This window comes from Fulmarus glacialis, unplaced genomic scaffold (genome assembly GCF_000690835.1).
Source record: "Fulmarus glacialis isolate BGI_N327 unplaced genomic scaffold, ASM69083v1 scaffold40683, whole genome shotgun sequence".
Lineage (NCBI taxonomy): Eukaryota > Metazoa > Chordata > Aves > Procellariiformes > Procellariidae > Fulmarus > Fulmarus glacialis.
The window spans coordinates 4679-24598 of record NW_009203048.1 but is presented as its reverse complement, the minus strand read 5'-3'; the positions used below and the strand labels follow the sequence as shown (position 1 = coordinate 24598).

At 42.6% G+C, this 19920-nt stretch overlaps 1 protein-coding gene across 1 annotated transcript in view; it reads right to left on the bottom strand.

Moving 5' to 3' along the window:
• Positions 1-19517, bottom strand: part of FSTL4 (follistatin-like 4) — a 59457-nt gene extending 39940 nt beyond the window's left edge. Inside the window, exons 1-2 of the mRNA XM_009574507.1 lie at positions 19388-19517; positions 238-404 (exon numbers count right to left, since the gene is read on the bottom strand). Of these exons, the coding sequence (XP_009572802.1) occupies positions 238-404; positions 19388-19517 (297 nt within the window). The remainder of the gene's footprint in view (positions 1-237; positions 405-19387) is intronic.
• Between the last annotated feature and the right edge of the window lie 403 nt (positions 19518-19920).

Sequence of the window (19920 nt, the reverse complement as noted above, 5' to 3'; positions counted from 1 at the left end):
CAGTACTGAGTTTTAATTTCATAATAACATGTTCCAAGTACCCCTGCTCTCAGCTGCATATATGTTGTTTCGCTTTTATTCCCGAGACATATTCACATAAAAACAAAATATCACACCAGCTTCCAGTTTTCCATAATAACAGCAAGAAAAAACTTGTTCCCTTAAAACTATCATCTGTTAAATGAAGTCATATTCAGTGCCCTAAAGAGAAAATGACAAGAGTAATTCAGGACTTACATTGATGTCCTCCAAGTCAAGGAAGTTGAGGATGACGCCGTTGCGCTTCCAGATGATGGGAGGCCGCAGCGCCCCACGGATGTTGCACGTCAGAACGGTGCTCAGGCCAACGGTGATGGTGGTAACGCTGATCTTCTGGTCCTCAGGCAGGCTCAGCCGAACCACCTCTGCAAAAGGCAACAAAACAGGAATAATACCAAATACTGCAAAGGGAAGCTGTTCCCCTTCTCCCTGCTCTGCCTGCCTTCTTCCTCATTCCAGGAATAACTTCGAAGAATTCCGGCAAGGAGATGGATATCTATGTTGTAAAAAACCTCCTAAACAGTAAAGCCAAGTAAGAGACGTAGAAATTGAATCTGCAACAATTAAACTCCCTACATCATTTTCCTGAGATGTCTAAGGGTAGTTGTGGTGGTAGGGCACTAAGATGGGTCCTCTGGCAAAGCTGGCTGCAATATTTAATCTACAAAGCGGTCAGCAACAGGAGGACAAGCAAAGGCTCTTGTGCTTGAGACCGTCTGGGTTTGTTTCTCTAGAGGACTCCTGCCAAGGTCCTTTGAAAAGGTATACGAATGAGTCAAGTTCTTTCCTTGAAGAAGCAGAATTAAAGTAAGACCTCACAGAAATATAAATAAACCCAGTTTTAAATTGCCCAAATATCAGGAAGTCACCAAGCACGAAAACTCCTTTACCAAATGCAGCCACCTATAGCATCTGAGATACAGATGTTCTTGTAACCAAGGAGTAAGAAGCTTTCTCGTATTTTATCTAAATTAAAAAATTCAGTTATTTTGACTTATATGTACCACACAAAAGAAACACCTGAGGCAGCAGGCCTTACTGAAAACCACACAAACGGAAATCTCTCTGAAATCACACCAATGTCACATCATTTCCTTCTGGCCAATGCTCACAAGATGTGTCTGCGTATTTTGCCATGTGTGGCCACACAGATAGGTAAGAATTTGATACCAGAATTACCGTGGGTGCAGATTATCATTATTAAGCCTTTCAGCAGCAGTGAGCCAGCAAAAAGGCAATCAGACCACATTGTCAAAGCCGCTGCATTGACAATTTTATCATTCACATGATGTTTTTTGCTTACCCTCACTCACAGGCTCTGCAATAAGAAAGCCTTGAAACTATATTGCGTATAAATGCTGAAAACTGGTCTTACAAGGTAATGGCGCATTGAGATGAATGGGGAATGTTCACAGCACTTTGGTGTTACATTGCTTCAGCCAACTCAGAAACTCGGACTGGGGAATGAAACACCCTGTCCTGGCCCCAAGACCCCTCCTTCCTCATGTCCACTGGCATTAACTGCGGTAAAACAGGGATCAGAGACCGATGCTGTCTCACCCAAGGCCATGCACTTTGGGAAAAAAACACTTCAAGCAGTGCTGACTCTATAAAATGGCATATGGGGTCAGGTTATTCCCTCTCATCAGCTGGCAAAATTACTCTTCATCCTGCTTGCTTGCTTCTCACCGCTGTCGTTACGACCCACCTAAGATCTGTATATCACTTACAGTGTATCTGCGTTAGTAAGATCTAAACGCTTTGTGCACTTTCTTCCAGCCCTCTGAAGAAGCGCTGACCTTCAGTGAATCCAAATGTTCATTTTTATCATGTCAGTTCACAGCTTAAGATGTGATTTTGCCTTAAAAGTTAACAGCTTTGGTGGGAAAATCTTGCACTCTTTTATGGGGCTTACACTATGGAAATGCATGGAATAAAAATAAAAAAACCCAGCATCTACTTTTGCAAGCATCATTTTCCATCTCTTCATACCCTCTAATGGAAAAATTGCTTTAACATCGCTTGAGTAGTAAATCTGTTAAATCTGTTCACTAAAATACTCAGTCCATTTCAGTAGCCTTGGGAAGCCTGGAAGGACTCACTTCAGTCCACTGGTCTAGCAACTGATTGTGAACACTTAGTGCAAAACCTGCTTGTGCAGCAGTACCCAAACAGCTCTGCATCCTTTCTCTTCCTGCTTCTTCCACCTAAGCAAGAAGTTAATTAAATGTGCCACAAATTCTATTCACCACTGTAGATCCGAGGCTGACTTAGGGCTGCAGAGATCAATACAGCATTGCACGTTGTGTCTGCCAGCGGTTAGCCGTTCTCCCACTTAATATTCCTAGTGCTATTTTAGAAAGAACACAAGCTGTGGAAAAGAAACGGTAGCTACAGTTTTGATATATGGTTGATCAAAAATAGGAATGTTTAACCAACTTACTACTATTATTTGGGTTGCGGTGGCTCCCATAGGCATTAAATGAGAAGAAGGCCTGACACCGTCAGACCATCAAGCAGTTTCTGCACCTGAAACCTTAAAATCCAAATGGAGAGACGGAGGAGGATTGGGAAGGGAAGAACATTACCCACCCAAGGTCACTGAGCAGGTTAGCGGAAAAGCCAGGAATAGATATCATTCAGTCACGTCGCCCTCGGTACCTGCTGGAGATCAGAGACGCGGCCATGCAGGACCACGGACGGCGGCCCATAGGAGCGGTGATGTCCCATCCCACCACCCTCATCCAGCTGCCTCGGCATGTAAACAGCACAGAGGGGCTAATAACGTAGTTATTTTCTGCATAAGAGAGAGCTCCTTTTTATGACTAAAATATTTGGAGTGCACTTGACAGGATAAAGAACTGATAATTACAATAATTTGTAGCATGGAGTAGGGCTAATGAGGACATCTTTTCTTGAGGAGAAATGAAATAGAGGGTCATTCATTTACAAGAGAATTGTTTTTTCATCTTACTGCTGTTTTTCTTAATTCCCTCTGCTGTTCCTCACACTGCCTTGAGTTCCCTGGCTTACGCTGGGCTCCCATCAGCTCCCTCCTCAGCAACATTTTTTGAGTTTTGTTGCAGTAGAATTTAAGGCTCCCTGCCCATCTTCCAAATCATAGCTAAAGAGGCTTTGGTTTTACATTTTAGAAGCACACTAATGAAAAGCACATTAACTTTTAATTAAGAAGACACCTTGCACAGCTGCCATTCTTGGATGAACCATATCAGGCCAAGAGATGACTTTCTATGTTAAAGCATGTAATTAGTACAGACCACTTTAACAATATACACACACTCCTTTTCTGAGTATTTCTATGGAGTATGTTTGAGGGCATATTATTACCAGTACGTTTGAGGGCATCTTATTAACATCTAAAAGCCTTTCTACTAATACAGGATTATTTTGTGTGGCTTTAGTCATTGCTTTATTGTTATCAATAGAAAAGATTTCCTTACATAATCAGGTGTATTGGGGAGGAAACAGATTCCCTAAGAGGATGTGAGGGCTGGGCTTTTAAAAAAATCTTTAAAAAACCTCAGAATCTTGTACTTAAGTTATAGAGCTTAGACACACGTGATGCTAGTTGGATTACGTGTACAAATTACTCAAGTCACCATAATGATTTTGTGTAGAACCCCTAGATTAAGTATTGAACGCTTCTCATTTTATTTTTAAAAACCTTTAGGAGATAACAGGATTTTTACCACACGTATAAAACTGAACAGAACAAATGGGTAATATTCAATGTGCGCTCACTTGCAGAACACAGGCTGGAAAGGAATTTGGTCCTAAAATCAAGCAATTTTATCTTCATTTGGAAATTCTGCAGGATGATGCATGCAAAACAGCTTTCTATATTCAATAGATTCAACCAGTATCAATCCTAGCTGATCATATTTATCAAGTCATGTCAAACCCAGTACTCTTCTCTGGGATTTCAGTTGAAGCAACTCCTCAGTCTATTCCAGCTGGAAATAAAAAAACTTCCTGCCAACTACTCTGCCATCAGGGAGAGATGCTATCATCAGAGAATGGACGCTATCATTTTTGACTCAACTTTTAATAGTTCAAGTCAGGGCTAAAGCCTTTGTAATAACCACCTTTAAGAAGGAATGGGTGTAACCGTGTCTGTGTATCAGAGGCCTAAGAGTAATCTTTCATCAGGTATTGCACCAAGCGTGGAACAAAATCAAGGTCAGTAAAAGGCAGCCAGAACGCTGCAAACTCTCTTCGGTGATGGCAAAGCTCAGCGCCTGAAAACCGTGCAGCTCCAGGAACGAGGGCAGTGCCACCTTCAAACCTTTCTCCCCTGTTCGGGAGGGTGAGGGATCACTCCCTGCACGCCAGTGGTCGGCGCCGAGAGGTTATTGAGGGGAAGGATCGCTCTGGCCTGTCTCTCACGCCTTTTCCCTCTGCTATTATATTCAGCCTGAGAGAAGCTGCGAAGCACTGTGGACCTTTGGTGACCCAGGTGTAGCCATTCTGATGTTATGTTAAATTTCTTGCAATACCAGGTCCCACAGCGACACATTTGAGAACGTGAAGTCTTACTAATTCCTTTTCTTGTTAAAAATGTCAAGATACTGTCAAACATTTTCCTCGGCCCCTCCTCTGCTCCAATTTTATTTCTTAAGGTGCTAAGCTGGAGTTGCACTGCATCTTTGCAAGCTGTGCATACTAATGCAAACAGGTATTACTTGTTGTGCTGGTTTATCATGGAAATCTTTTTCTCTGCTGTCATTTGCAGCCCGCCAAAGGCAATCATAATTTCACAATGAAGACATGTATAATTGAGGTCATTATAGGGAGCAACCTGGAATGAGCATCTATGGAGAAAAACTCATTGATTTAGCACTGCGTGGAGATAATTTACATAGTAAATGTTGGTTGCCTGCCTGCCTTTGCTCATGCTACACCACATACAGAAACAGATTTCACACTTTAAAAAAGTGCTTAATATCATTAATTAGACCTTTTCCCTTAAATCTAAAGAAAATGTACTTTTTAACACATTGTTGACACCTTTAATCATTGTTACATTTGTTCAGGGATATCTTGCCTTGCTAAAACAGAATATGGAGCAACTGACTCTCTTGCTTAGATTCTGCTTAGGGGACAAGGCAATATTTTTTTAATCGTGTAACTTGCTCTCAGTGGGGAGACAATGAACCAAAATGTAGCCTTGTTTGAAGCAATGGGAGGATGACCTTCAAAGAAAGTCTCAAGCACAGATTCTTTCCCCCAAATTAATGCTCCTGAGCAAAGAGACCTTTTGTTTGTGAACTGAAGCATGGGTAACACAGCCCTAAACACATCATGTTTCTCCAGCAATGGTTCAAGTCAGGATTGATTTAATGGGATGAAAACTTTAGCCTCCACTCACTTCCCCAAGTCCTGCAGTTGTGTTTATGCACTGCATTGCATTAGTAAAATCTGTTTATTGCCTTGTGGTCCAATATTGCAGCATTTTTTTCAATAGATAAAAGAGTCTTCTCTAGCTGAATACATTCTCAGGTGAGGAGCTAACTGAATCAAGAAAATCAAAACAATTAATGGGTCAGAGGGAAAACCAGAATATACCTTTTATAATTTTTTCTTCCCCAATAATTTTGGTGAGATGTATTTGGCTTTGCATAGAGAGGGGAGAGCAATTTTAGACCGTCTTGAATCTGAGCTGACTGCAGCTAATGGATTTTAAAATGACCGTGTTGTATGTGAGATGTATTTATAAACATGCAATTGAACATTAGATTTGGCCAGCCAAAGAGTGACTCCAGTGATACTGTTCGGGAGACCCTGGGTTGAGATGTGGTCATCTAATTAGTCACTGCAGGGAGAGAGATTAAAAGAAATGAAGGGCAGTTCACAGTGGGTCTGAATCTGTAAAGCACTGTATAATATGCTTATAAATTACTCATATTAGCATGTGATTTAGCTTCTACCCTACTCTATAGACCAAATAAATGAATTAATAAAAACCTTAGTACACAAATCACCCTGGGTTTGCATGCCTTTGCATGCCATGAGCTGTCACACCAGCTGTTTTTAGGACTATCTCCAGAAGAAATGTTGCCATGCTATCACGTTTTGCTGGTTATTAAGGTTCAAAAAGCCAGTCTTACCTAGAAGTATTTGCTGTCTTCTCAGAGTCAGGTGAAAGGACTATCCATCACCCAGCCCCAAAAGAAAACTCCATTTTCTGAACACCAACTTAGCATTACCGGAAAGCCAGTCACGCTACTAAAAATGTTTATGTTATTAATTAACAACATTAGAGCTGTTAATGAACATGATTAAAGTTGTTCACAATTAATTAACCCAGAGAATTCCTACAGCTCCTGCATCAATTCAGAGCAGGTGATTGGGATGAATCTTCTGGCTTTATAACCTGTGAAAAACACCATCAAGAGCTGGCTCTGCCTCCGGCCACCTTTGGTGTCACCCCCCCACTGCCCAGTTGGCCTCCGTGGGACATTTTAGGAGTTTGGTTTCCCTCAAAAAGAGGTACCACAATGCAGCATTCACCTAAGGCTTGTAAAGCTTAATTAATGTGAATAATAAAATGATTTCTACAGCTAAGTAGAAATGTTCATATCTCAGCTTTATTTTGTAACTGCAATAATTCAAGTTCTGAATGTAATTTATAAATCCTCAGGACCTTGGGCGTGCTACTTCAGGAAGTATTTTATTGTAAATTCTCTACTAAATTAGTAATGCTGTTTTCTAAGTCATAAAAAGGCATAATCATATTTCTAGCAGTATGAAAGAATTTAGTACCCTCAAGCCCTCTCCTGTCATTACTTTTGAAGGCCACAGGCTCCGACTCCCTGAGGTAGGTCCCAACCTTGCACTGAAAGCTAAAACCTGTCTTGTCATGGAATTCAGAATAAATGTGTGCAAATCACCACTGATATTCAGCTCTGGCATGGTGCTAGAGGACAAGACCCCATCTCTCATCCCTGTCAAGTTGAACAACTCTTCTAGTCTGTGTGACTATGACTTTTAGATTAAATGTAAGAGAAAAGCAGCTATTAAACCAATTAAATATTACAATACCTTTTACTTTTCTTCAGCAACTGAGACGTTTTGTGTGTCCATAATACACTATCACTGACATATCATAGAATGGTTTGGGTTGGAAGAGACCTTCAAAGATTGTCTAGTCCAAGCCCCTACCATGGGCAGGGACGTCTTTCACTAGATCAGGTGGCTCAAAGTAGTTGGTTATTTAGATAATGAGAATATGCAGAATAAAACAAAGCTTAGCTTGAAGGGGGAGGGGCGGGGGGAAATCTCATGTCAGCCTGGTCCAACTAAGAGGGATTAGGACTTCACATGCAGACCAAGCTGCCCTTGCTCCTATGCAATATCTGCATATTCCCCTGAACCTCTTGGAAGGGTGAAGAAATGCCCCCACAGGGGAGGATGAGTATTGTTTCCAGCAGTTGCATTTGAGAGCAACCGAGGATGTTTCTTGCTCAGCTCTGCAAGGATGGCTTCAGATCTCCTGAACTTCAGAGATCTGGAGGCCGGTACCACCTCTGAGCCGGTCTCTCAATCCCTACGCGGGGCCCTGGGTCACTGTGCCTGGCTTGGCCGTGTCGCAGGATGGGGTGATTTGCTCCCAGGGAAGGCCAATTTCTCACACTCACTATAGAGAAACTTCAGGTGAGTAACTCCAGTAGAGTCACCTGCACTGGAAACGTCTACATCTGGAGAGGCAAACTCTGTTCAAACAGCTGCTTAGATTTTTGTCTAAATTATACACAAGTTCCTTCAAAAAATCATACACATTCAAAAACCAGAAGCCCAGCTTTCCCATATGAATTTGTCAAGCACATTCACACAGCTAATAAATTCGCTAAAAATAATTTATATTGACTTTTAACCAAACATAGCTTCTTTATGTACTGTATTCTAAAGATCGATTTCTTTTCTTTTTTTTCTTTTAAAGAAAACAAGCAATACACTTTCCATCATAAAATCCCGTCACTGCCCTCCTGTTACTAATCAGAGAGAGAACATTTAGTTTGTGCAGAAAAGGATAATTCATTCATTCTTGAAAGTACATGAATAAATATAAGTTGTTCAGTGCTTAATTATCTAATCTCCTGAGGGTGATAAGTGATGGATTCATTATGTAAATAGGCATAAGTAGTCTATTTTAGAGAATAGTTTACATAAATGCATTTGTTTTTATTTTAAATTCCTATTTCCCACAGATTGAGAGCAATGTTGATACGATTAATTTTTGATAAAATATTCCCATGTTGTGTCAACAGTGTCCTGCCTAGATTGTAAGAGACATGCATGTTCCCAGTCAATTTATTCATTTGAAAAGTAAAATTGCTAATGTTCTAATAGGCTTTCCTAATTACTTGTGGTAGTTACACCAGTTGAACACTTGACTCAAAAGATTTGTCTCTCTTTCTTAAGAAGAGTCAAACACATACTATAGTATACTATATGTATATACACACTCCATATACTATATACTATAATATACGTACTCTCCAAATAACTATGGAAGAGCAGTAATAAAATCTCTCACTGAACCCACAGAAAAAAATAGTATCATGGTTTTTTTAGACAGATGTGAGGTGTTAGAGCTGCTCTCTGTGTTTTGCACTCTTTATGCTATCGGAATTGAAAGAAATAATTAGTTGTTTCACTGCCACAAAAGCAACAGTTGTCAGTTGTAAAAGGTTTATTTCAGCATTTCTAGGAGTTTAAAAGTTTGTCGCAGTCCTTCAGAAATTCCTTAGCTTTGAAATGGAGAACTGTTTAGCATGGGCAGGCTCTTTCAAAGCAATGACACTTTTAAGAACAGCCACTATCTATATTTAAACTACGGTATCTCAGAGTTTCAGAGGACCAAAAAACATATGAAACCACTAAACTTTTTTTTGTAACTTCTGTAAGTTACAGCAGCTGAACTGATTTATACCTGATTCAAGGCAGAAAAAGATAGCTTCTGGTGGAGGATGTGGCATGCCAAGTTTCTCCCTGGAGTGAATTTTTATGGCTGCTCTATAAACCCCTAGGGTTTATCATGGAAATACTGTCAGACCATTAAGTCCAGCATGACTTGTGGGAACCGCTGCAATGTGTACGTAAATTACTTTGAAAATAGAGACAAGTCAGGCCACAGGGTATTTGGGGTTCAAGAAGCATTCACATATAGTTTAAAACCACTGAGACATCAAAAATGGCTGCACTGAACTGCTCCAAACTCTCACTCTCTGTTCATTTCACTCTGAGTTCTCGGCCAGCATTATACAATGAACGCGATACACTGAAAAATGCATGAACCAGGAAACAAGAAGCCTAGAAAAAAAGCCCCACACTGCTCCTAAACCCCATTAAGGGTTTCTAAAAAAAGTCCCAAGCATTTAAAATCAGGTGTATTTATTTCCTTCATATTCCCACATTTACTGCATTCATAAACAACCAAATCGGTGACAGCACACCTTTCCAGTTGTAAATAAGCATTAGTAGCATTTTTCCACGGAGCTTTCATTGCTCTTTCTATGGATGACTGCAAATTTAGCTGTGGTGATTATAAGGATTTTGCATCTTTTCAGACCGTGGCTATGCTTGGGATACTTAATAAATGCAAGGACTCTGCTCTCCTGTGCTCACGCTGTCCCACGCCAGAACCTCAGCAATTTCATCCCCCTCCTTCGCCTTCCACGCCAGCCATTGCCCATTTGGGTTTTGCCTCATTAAAGTCAGAGTTCAGTCTCCTTCCAAGGCTTTTGGTGATTTTCCTCACCAACAGCTTCCCGGGTCCCAGGCCAGCAGTATAAAATCAGAGCACATTTCATTTGTAAATTATAGTTACATAAGCAGGGAAAAAACAACGCAATAAAAAGCGAGGGGCTATAGGGCATAACTAGATATTTATGCCACGCACCCCTGGCTGGATGTGGGACTTGCATAATATCGTTCAGAAATGCTGCCTCCCGGGCTGCAAAGCAGGATTATGGACATAGAGACTCCAGCTATGCCGGGGCTCAGCTGAACGTGCATCTTGAGGACGCGTTTCTCCTCATCCCGACGGTGCTGCCGGTCCTGCCTCGGAGGGTGAGGCTTCGGACCAATTTAATGCGTGCTGCGGTGATATATAGCTCCGGAGCTGGCACGAACGGTGCAAATTCGGCTGGGGGGACTGTGCAAGGTTATAGCAAGGTTGCTCTGCAGCAACATTTATCCAGATAACATCTTGTATTTTAAAAATACATTAGTTGATAAAAACGTCTGCATCAGCACTCTCATCCATGTCCTTCCCATATTCAAAACCACCTAACTAAAGTTTAGGAGAAAGTCAGAACTGTGCAGATGAACAGCAGTGATTTGCAAAGAAACAGGTAATTAAATAACATTTCCTTCTGGAGAGGAGGGTGAAGGGAAACCAAAGCGCAAAGAACAGTACCTAAAGAAAATCCCCTGGTTGGTGCTATCAGCACATCTATTGTTGTGGGCAGGTTTTCTCCCGGTTAAACCTTTTCAAGCCGAATCCCCCGCAGTTAAGCGCCTTTTAACAACCGCACAGAAAGGGCCAGGTAATTCATCAGCGCTCCTGCTCGACGCCTGGCAGGCAGCTGGGACTTTTTAACAAAATTTTGAATCAGCATTTCAAAGTCGGCGTAGCTTGGCGCTTCCCTGGGTTTAGTCTCCACGGGGAATTGCGGGATGGACAACAAAAGGTTTGGAAGGGACCAGCAGGGAAGGGATAAGTACAGGCTTCATGCGGCCGCCGAGGCGGCTTCTCCGGCGGAGTGGAAACCTCTGCAGAGAGCTCCAGAGGTGAGGATGAGCAGTGGTGACGGCAGGAGAAGCAGATTTAAGTCCTCGCCCGGAAAGACAATGGCCCTTGCTCTGCCTCGGTTTCCCCCATGGGAAAGACCTCTCTGGGCCATTCTAGGAATAACACATTTGAAAAGATTTCTCGGCAACCATGGTAATAGGGGCCACACAAATACCCACAAGTGTGTCGTGTCTGTGGATTTCTCATTAAAAATCCCTTAGAGGTTCACAGATAAAATCGATATGCAAAACTGAAATTTAATTACACAAAAATACTTTGAAGCAGAGATTTGCAGCCACTGCTGTGAGAAACTTAAATTCCAGTAATACAAGAATGATAAATGCTGCATCCTTGAAAGTAACAGGAAAAACAAATCATCCAGACTATCATATTAAAAGGCATATTGAAAAGCAAGATATGCTGGCAAAATCAAATGTGGCCAGTCAGACTTTGTGTAGCAACCGACACATTAGCTTGAAACTTCTAAATCCGCAGAGCAAAATGATTTATAGAAGCTGCTCTTTATCATTCAGGTTTCTAAGTCTTATGTCACATAAAACCCCCTGGCATTAGAAGAACATTCAGGTTGCAAAGGGAAGCAACCGCAGGAAAGGAGAGCAGAGCCAGCCTGCATCACTTGGGTCGCACGCACGCTCTTCTTAATTCCGTCAGTGTACACTATTTTTGCACCGAATATTCAGGGCTTATTAAGAGAGCAGCTATTCAATATTTTGTTTTGCTTATCTTATATCCTCAACCTTATTTTCCACTATTCAGATGCCGCTCTGAAGGCAGAAATCATTCATTTCTCCCTGGATTTTTCTGTAACACCCTTCACCGTTAAATCTGCTTCAGAAACGCTCGTAAGGACCTTTGACATGTTTGCTTCAAGTGAGTTGTGTGGCCTCAGAGCGGGATTATTTGGCACAAAGGACTTTTTAGCCCCTCTGCCTTGTTTCTGCTCAGCTCCAGCCTGCTGTCAGATCCAACCTGGCCAAGACCTCCTGTCCCTGCCGAGCTTCAGTCGCCCCATGGAGGGCTGGTCCCAGTCTCCCCTCCCCGTTGTCACAGGCACAGCTCTTCCCATCACCTCCAGATTCGACATCTGCCATCTTCACACCTCCTGGCAAAGGCTGATGGGGACAAAACGTGGCGTGGTCCTGCTCCTGACTCTGCAGGGATGGCCTCCACCGCTTCTCACCCCAAGAATTTCTCTGCCAAACCCCGAGAAGTATTTTCCCCAACTCTGCGCAAACTGCACCTAAGTTTGCATCTTAAAGCTCAGCCCCACTTGGGCTGCTTCTACCCCTACAGCCCTCAGCCCACCTCTGCTCTTCTGCCACGCCAACCTGCTGCAACATTCCAACCAACAGTATTTAAAACAATGAGCACATTTCCATTCCTTCTTCCTATGAAAATGGTCTTTTTTTTTTTTCTCCTACTTTTTAATTGTTCCCTTCTCAATTTCCACCAACTGTATCTCATTATCTCTTTGTATATGATATTAAATGGCTCTGTGCTACCCACCACCTCCTCCCTATACAGGTGATTACGGACCACAACACAGAGATTTCTCTTGTACTAACAGAATACAATCTTAGATATCACCATTTTGGTAATGGCTGTTAAAACATTGACTTTTTAGGCTGATTGCAGTAGGTATGTGCCTTGTTTACGTTTAATGATCACAAATTAAAATCAGCTCAATAAACTGAGCATTTGAGGAATGCACATTGCACTATATATAACGAATTATTGCTGGTTAAGTCAATAAGTTAAATACAAACACAATCTTTAAACATATATTTAATTTACAACAGCCCAGAAATCGAGTGGGCCAAATGAAAGCTTGTTTAATGCTAAATTATTTGCCAGCATAGCCACCATATGCCAAGTGCCACAAATAACAATATTCATCACATCAAGAGTCTGGGGATAGTTTCTTTTTAAGATCTTTAGCGCAGTGCTCATCACAAATATTATCAACCAGATGCTCTGTTTTTCCAAAAAACAATTCACTCTTAATGTGAAGAAAAAACCAGAAATTCTCTCAGGCTACAAGCCCATGTGCACATCACAACAACAACAACGCAATCAAGAAGTGGTTAAAGCAGTGTCCCTCCTCATGGCCGGTTCCTCCCTGAACAAGAACCTTCCTCACCTGCTCCAGCCAGACCTTCCTCTCCCTCTATTTTATGCAGCTATGCAGAGACACAGAAACAACGTCCAAAATATATTCATTCACCCACCAAAGGTCAGATACAAATTAGTACATCATAAAAAGCCACTATCTTGTGCAGAACATCAGCACTGATGGCTCAATTGCTTTTGCTAATATCTTACCTAAATAATACCTCTGTGATAGGAAAACCGCAGAAAACAGTACTAAAGTGTAGCTACTGCTCATGATGGTAATGTCAAGGTTAAACCTGCAGCCAGTACAAGTATTAATAAGATCAGTGGTTGGCTTGTACACGCCAGTATATATTATCCATTGTGTAAATCATGGCTTTGATAATGACATGATTTTCACAAATGTAACATGACATTCATTCGCTAAGATATAACACATACCTGCAGGGCATTCAGTGAAAAGCCTTCTGCAGTACTTTAATTGATGTATAGTCCTTTGTGGCTTATATTCATTCAAATCAATCTCAAATCCTACATTTTTAATTGGCTGAACTGTATTATTATTAATTTGGATAAACAATTAATGCTAATTTATGGAGCTATTACTTACTTAGTCCCAACACTGTTGCAGCGCCAGACATGATGTCTGACAAGGTTTGGTTTGGATTTGATATATGGCTAGTGAGACACAGCACACTAAAAGGGCCCAACCACGATCAGGGATTCACGGGGCAAAGCTTTGTTCAAACATATACTAAAAAAAAGGTTCATGCCCTAGAGAGCTGCAATGGAAATACGCAACAGCGCCAGAAGACGGCATGGGAAACCAAGGCACGGTTAGACAAAATGACTTGCGTCGAGCAGAGCAAACCTCGGTCCCCTGCTCGTGAGTGGTACTGCCAAAACCCCCAAAAATGTCATAAATTACTGTGGGAAGAACTGTTTGTATCTTATCCCTGAATTCTGCTTTCAGATGTTTTCACTATGGTGACCAACTCAGCTACGAGTATTTGGGATTTCTCTATCTCTGGCAAGACCCCAGGTGCCTGAGTGAATGTTTCTGGCAGTGGTTAATCCTAGGTGGAAAGGATTTAATAGGCATTAGCTAAATTATGCTATTTGAATCAGGTGACATGAATACTCTTTCATTTCTCTTACAGCTACTCTTCATCTTTTGCCAAACCTCTAATTTCTCTATCTTTTCTACTATTTTCTCCCTTCCCTTTACTAAGGCTACATTGAGCAAGACAGCAAAGTGCCAATGTGCGGAATTCAGAAGATTGTCTCTGATCCTATAAAAAGGGCATCCCACAAAAGAAAATGCCTCCAACTAGTGCCAAAAGCTGAAAGACACCGCTCTTGCAGTCCAGGTCAGATCAAGGAGGACTGTAATTTTCCACCCCCACTTCATTAAGAGCAGAGGAGGGCAGTGCTCAGTGCTGCCATGAGCAAGGCAAACCTCACCTCCAACCATGGGCAATATGAACTTTTCAGGAAAAATCCTTCAGACCCTCTGCAAAGCGGTGGTCGGTTGGCTCATTGCATGGGCTCACAGCACAGCAAGGGCTGTGGGCAATGCTTGATAAACCTCGCCAAATAGGTTGGAGCAGAAGTCTAGGATCAGGTCCTGTAACTATTCAAGCACGCTCTGAAACGATCCCTGCCCATCTGTGCTTTGGCTGTCCCCCTGCAGCAAGGCACTGACTGCACTCGAAAATGAAGAACGTCAGTGGTGTCTCAAGGTGTGCACCAAGGACTGACTTGTATAAGCACTTCTGTTCTTTGCCCCAAGTTAAAGCTACGCCTGTAATTTTAAATCCCCCCTCTGAAGCCATGGCGCGCTCATTATACTTCATGCACTGCAAATCATTAACTCTCAGTATAAATCAAGAGCAATGCTTATATAGCAAACGTCAAGAATGAAGTACTGAAGTCAGGGACATATTGTGAAAAAAGGCTCTTAATGATTCAGAGTAATATATTTCAGATGTTTGAGCAAACAAAGCATTCATAAACCACTGCAGAATTGCTCCTTTCAGACTGAATGGAGCCTTTATTCCCAAGTTACAGATAATAGTGATTGAAGGAAGGAGAAAAGCCAAGGACACTAGAACAGGTAAATCAGTGTTCCCCAATATTTTCAAGCGGGGAGGCATAGAAATATTTCACAATGATCTTCTGTAATACTGCCTACTGCAGTGTGGAAACTTGCTTAAACTACTTTCTCCTAGCTTCTTCACTTAGCAATACCTGAGGGTATTAACTGCTCATCAAAATTTATGCTACATGTTTAAGGAAAAAGCATGCTTATCTCCCGTAGGGTTACACAGGTTGGAAGGTAAAAGTCAGGAGATCCCGCCTTCCTAGTCTTCCATTAATATATGGCACAAGGGGTCTGCACACCAGCTGTGTACGTCCTTGAAGACCACCCCGAGGAGAAGCCTGGCCAACACGCCTGCCAGAGCACTGCTAGTGCGCTACAGGAAAAACCTGCGTGGGTTGGTCTTTTGTGAACAGAGTCTTGGGAAGACTTTAGGTCTGAAGTGGCCTCACTCCAGGACTACGTGGACCGTATCACGGAAGCTTACAGTTTGCTGCAACTTGCAGTGAGAGACGCAAACCTGCACTTGTTCTTGACGCATGAAATGCAGCAAATGTCCAAGAACTCAAAAGGGTATTTCACGACAGAAGAGGATGTGAGTAGTTTATGTTCAATGACTAATATGGAGACATTGGCATTTGTCCAGGATGTCAAGGTTAACAACAACCCCTCTATCACAAAAAATGTTATGGGTGAATCTTAAATGACTACAGATGGTCAGGTGTTGATTTTGCATGTCCTTTGAAAGACAGTACTGTCAGCAAAACAGTGCCTTCTAACCAAATAGGAAGAGTGTTGGCTCTTTAACTGACTCATCAAAATACTGTTCTTTTAGTTTCCTCTAGTGACTTTCCATTCGAGTACTGCTCTGTTGCTGGTTCTCCAGGACAAGAATATCTGCACAATTCATAGTGGGTTTTTTTCTCTCCCCAGTAATATTCCTTTATGGAAAGAATGTAAAAATCTTTGCTTTACAGATGGTGAGCTGAAGCGGAGACAGACGCTATTTAGCTGCAGTTACACAGCGTATCTGAACCGGAACCAGACGCATGCCTTATTTCCCAAGGTTACTCTTCCAGCCTCTCCGAGATTACTTTATAATCCCATTATGGGTGGAATAGCTACGTACACACAGTTGCCTTCTTGGAGTGCTCATCTTAAAATGTGAGCAAGGTTTGAGTTTTCAGTGGTCATCACGCGTTGTTTTGACCTTGGCTTCTGCACGGGTTTGCAGAAGGGCAGAGTGGGGACAATTACCATCAAACCTGAAAAAACAGTCTGAGAGGAGACTGGGGGCTGGATTAAAATATATGACCACTGAACTAACAGCCTAACACCACAAGAAATGTCATCAAAAGACCTTCTGCACCTTCATGCTGTTACATTACACTATAAGTCATCTGAGCCGGTATTGCTGGAGTCTTTTGATCCTTGCTCGGCTTTTGCATGTGCTCTGGAGACCTGCACCAGCTACCCCTCCTAAGACCAAAACAGGGTGTGCTACCCTGTGGCAATGGTGCCTATGGGATCAGGATAACAAGTCACCTCCTTGACTGTGCTGGAACCTTCCTTGCCTCTTTTCTCCTTCAGCTAGGAGCTTTTCTTCAACCCCCATTTCTGATGGAGAACACAGGGTGGCCCCCATGCTGGTCAGGGATGGGGTCCCAGCAGCACTGCTGAAGGTGCTCCACTCCTCCCGGAGCCTCATCACCCTGACATCTCTGACACATTTATCATCGGGTGATGCACGCAAACAGAAAATACAATAGACTAACTCATTTATTTCCACTTGTTATTGATGACCTTTCATGACTTTCATAACTCCACCTCGCTCCACCACTCATGAGTTATGAGGTCATCCGTAACTCAGGGAAATAAATGAAGTTTCCCATCAGCCTATTGTATATCCCCATTTATTACCTTTTTATTACCAACCTTTGAAATTTTATCCCCTAGTATCTTGTTTTACAGCGGCATAACATTCAGATGCAGGCATGTATATGAATCAGGCCAAAATGGGTCAGTTCAGCTGGGTTTCGCTAGAGGAAGAGCCATGCTGATCCACAGACACAAGTGCCATTTTTTCCAAGCCATCAGACCACGTCTGAGTCTCTACAACCAAATTATGCCAGTGCTCAGGATCTTGTGTTTGTACAAAATGAGGTACAATGTTTTCTTCTGATTAATTCATGCTAAGATCATTTGTGGAACAAGGTTTGCCAAAGAAATAGCAAGACATACCATACAAATCATTGGTTCAAAGGTTTAGAGAAGATGTTTGAGGGCTAGCCACTAGAGGATATGATGGCTGTACAGCATTGCATATAACAGGTTGAATAAGCTGTTAAAAGGTTAAAAAGCTTCAGCTGCAGCATTTCTGAGCAAGTGCAGTGCTTCTTAACAGAATCACTTTTGTCTTTGACCTGTCAGTAAAATGCCAGAAGAATTAAATCAGACGGTACAGTAACCCTCAAGGTAATACTTAAATTCTTTGGCTGTATTTATCGCAGGAGCTCCTGTGCTCCAGATGCTTTAATGACCACTTTTGCAGGACTGCGCGTACGCCTTCATGGCCGCAGTGCTTCCCACGGAGGTGCTGCCGTTCCCTCGGGGTCCTCGGCTTCACAAACCATGAAATGAGCCATGGCCAGTGCTGGCCTGGGGAAAGCCCTCCTCGGGGGGAGAAGGGAGGGAGGAGGGAACGCATTTGCCAGCTAAGGGCAAACTCCTTTGAAAATCTGGGGCTACGTACTCCATGCTGGAGTTGGGGCAAGTGTGGTCCCTTCTGCGTGCAACAGAAAACCACAAAGGTCAAGAGGCTTCCCTAAGTCCAGAAGCAGAGTAAACCATGAGGAAGGCTAGAGCTGTCTTCCAGAAGTTTTGCCTGACACAAGGAACTGCAGCTGCAGAAATCAGCTGCTGATCAGTGTAGACAAACGTGAAATAATTAGCCCATGAGCAGAGAACCTATCAAGGGAGCAGCTGCTAATTGCTGCCGTCATGTGCAACACTCAACAGGACTTGAGCATTAATTTATTAATTTATTTATTTTGAACAGAAACCTTCGAGACCACCATTTAGTGCACAGTAAGAAAATCAAAGCAAAGCTACGATGCCATGAGAAAACAAACACAATGTTGTGACTTCTCTTCTTGCTTACTGTATCTGGGTGGCCGTGGCAAGGAGCATAGTGTCACTGCCCTGTGAGACCGACAGTGCAGCCCCAGAACCGGTCCAAGACCTGAAAGGTTGAGGGTAGGGCATAAATAAAGTCCTCACTAATTTAAGAGGAAAATATCGGGATTACCCACTGAGGCTTTCAAAATGCGAAAGGATTGGAGACCTGATAATACTGATATATCGCCTCACTTGCAAAGGCTAAGAGAGACTATAATAAGGAAATATGGGCAGACTGAAGAACTCAGAGCAGCTTCACGAAATAAAACAAACAGATCTTCAAAATTTTTTTTTTCAGGCAATTAAGTGAAGTCAAGAGCACAGAGGGAGTGCTAGCTTGTTTCCAAAGGGAAGGTTAGAAAATAAATTGAAAGGACAAGAAAATTGTCTCTGAATCAGGACCAAATTCCATAGCTCATGGGACCATTTCTACTGACTTTGTAGAAAGTAATTCGCCCTAAAAATAAAAATATAAATGTCCTTCCCTGGAACCAAATGAAGGTTCCCCCTACCTGGACAGCAGGGAGCTCCCCAACCCCAGTTCATGCTGAAGGGCTTATTCCCCACAGCTCAGGAGAGGCGGAGGGCAGGGGACTTGTGCCAACCTTGAACCACAGCTGGGAGCTGATCCTAGAAAAAGAACATGGTCCCCCTCCTGAAAGGATGCTCAAACCCACGTAAGTCTGTCCTGGAGAAGGAATACCATGTGCTTAAACACCCACTGCTCTTGGGAACAGAAACAAGGAATATGACCCTCTGCTCTTCACGTAACAGTTTGCCATTGCAGATCACACTTGTTTTATTTGTAATGGGAAAAATCTTTACTTAAGTATCCTTTCATTCCATAACTCTTCCTTGTTTTGTGAACCAGCACCTTCTCAAGTAACATTTCCCTGCAAGTCCTGGTAAGAAGGTGGGCCTAGAGGAGCTGAGCAGCAGAGCATGTAGCCTGCAGAAGACTTTATTTTACAATCCTTTACAGGCGAATGGGGAAAACTCAATAATGTTCACTATCATTATTGAGTATAGTTATTAGCTTTGAACGTTTTCTAAAATAAGCCTGTCATTAAGACAAATGTCTTGTTAATGGTAGGAATTTCCCAACTGAAGCATTAAAAAACCTGCAGTGCCTGCATCATTAGCCACCTCGGAAAGCTCCTCCGCTGTCCGCAGCTCCATGTCACACACAACAGCCAGTGCCACCTTCTGCTCTACTCGTCTGCACCGCTTCCACGCCAGAGCCTTTCCCATAGCGATTCCTACTCTCTGCAGAGACTTTCACGGCTCTGTCATGTGCTGGTCCTTTCTGTCTGCATTGCAGACAAAGAGGACATCTGCACTACCTTGGAGTGGTGGAGAAGAACGTTAGAAAACTAGAAGAAAGGCCACCTTGTCGTGACTTACAGCATGTTCAGCTGCCTGATGTATGGGATGAAAATGATATGACCCCCACAACTGCAGCTCTATGTATGGAAAAGCCAACCAGAAAAAATTGGGCAAACCAATGCTCTCCTGGAAAATACGGACCAACTATCTTCCAGATCTTGTCCCAGTCCTGCTCCCATTCTCTGGGATAGCTGTCCCTTAGGCCCCACTTCTCGGCTCTCTCCTCCAGCCCTGCTCCAGCAGCAACCCATCCTGCCCATAACGATAG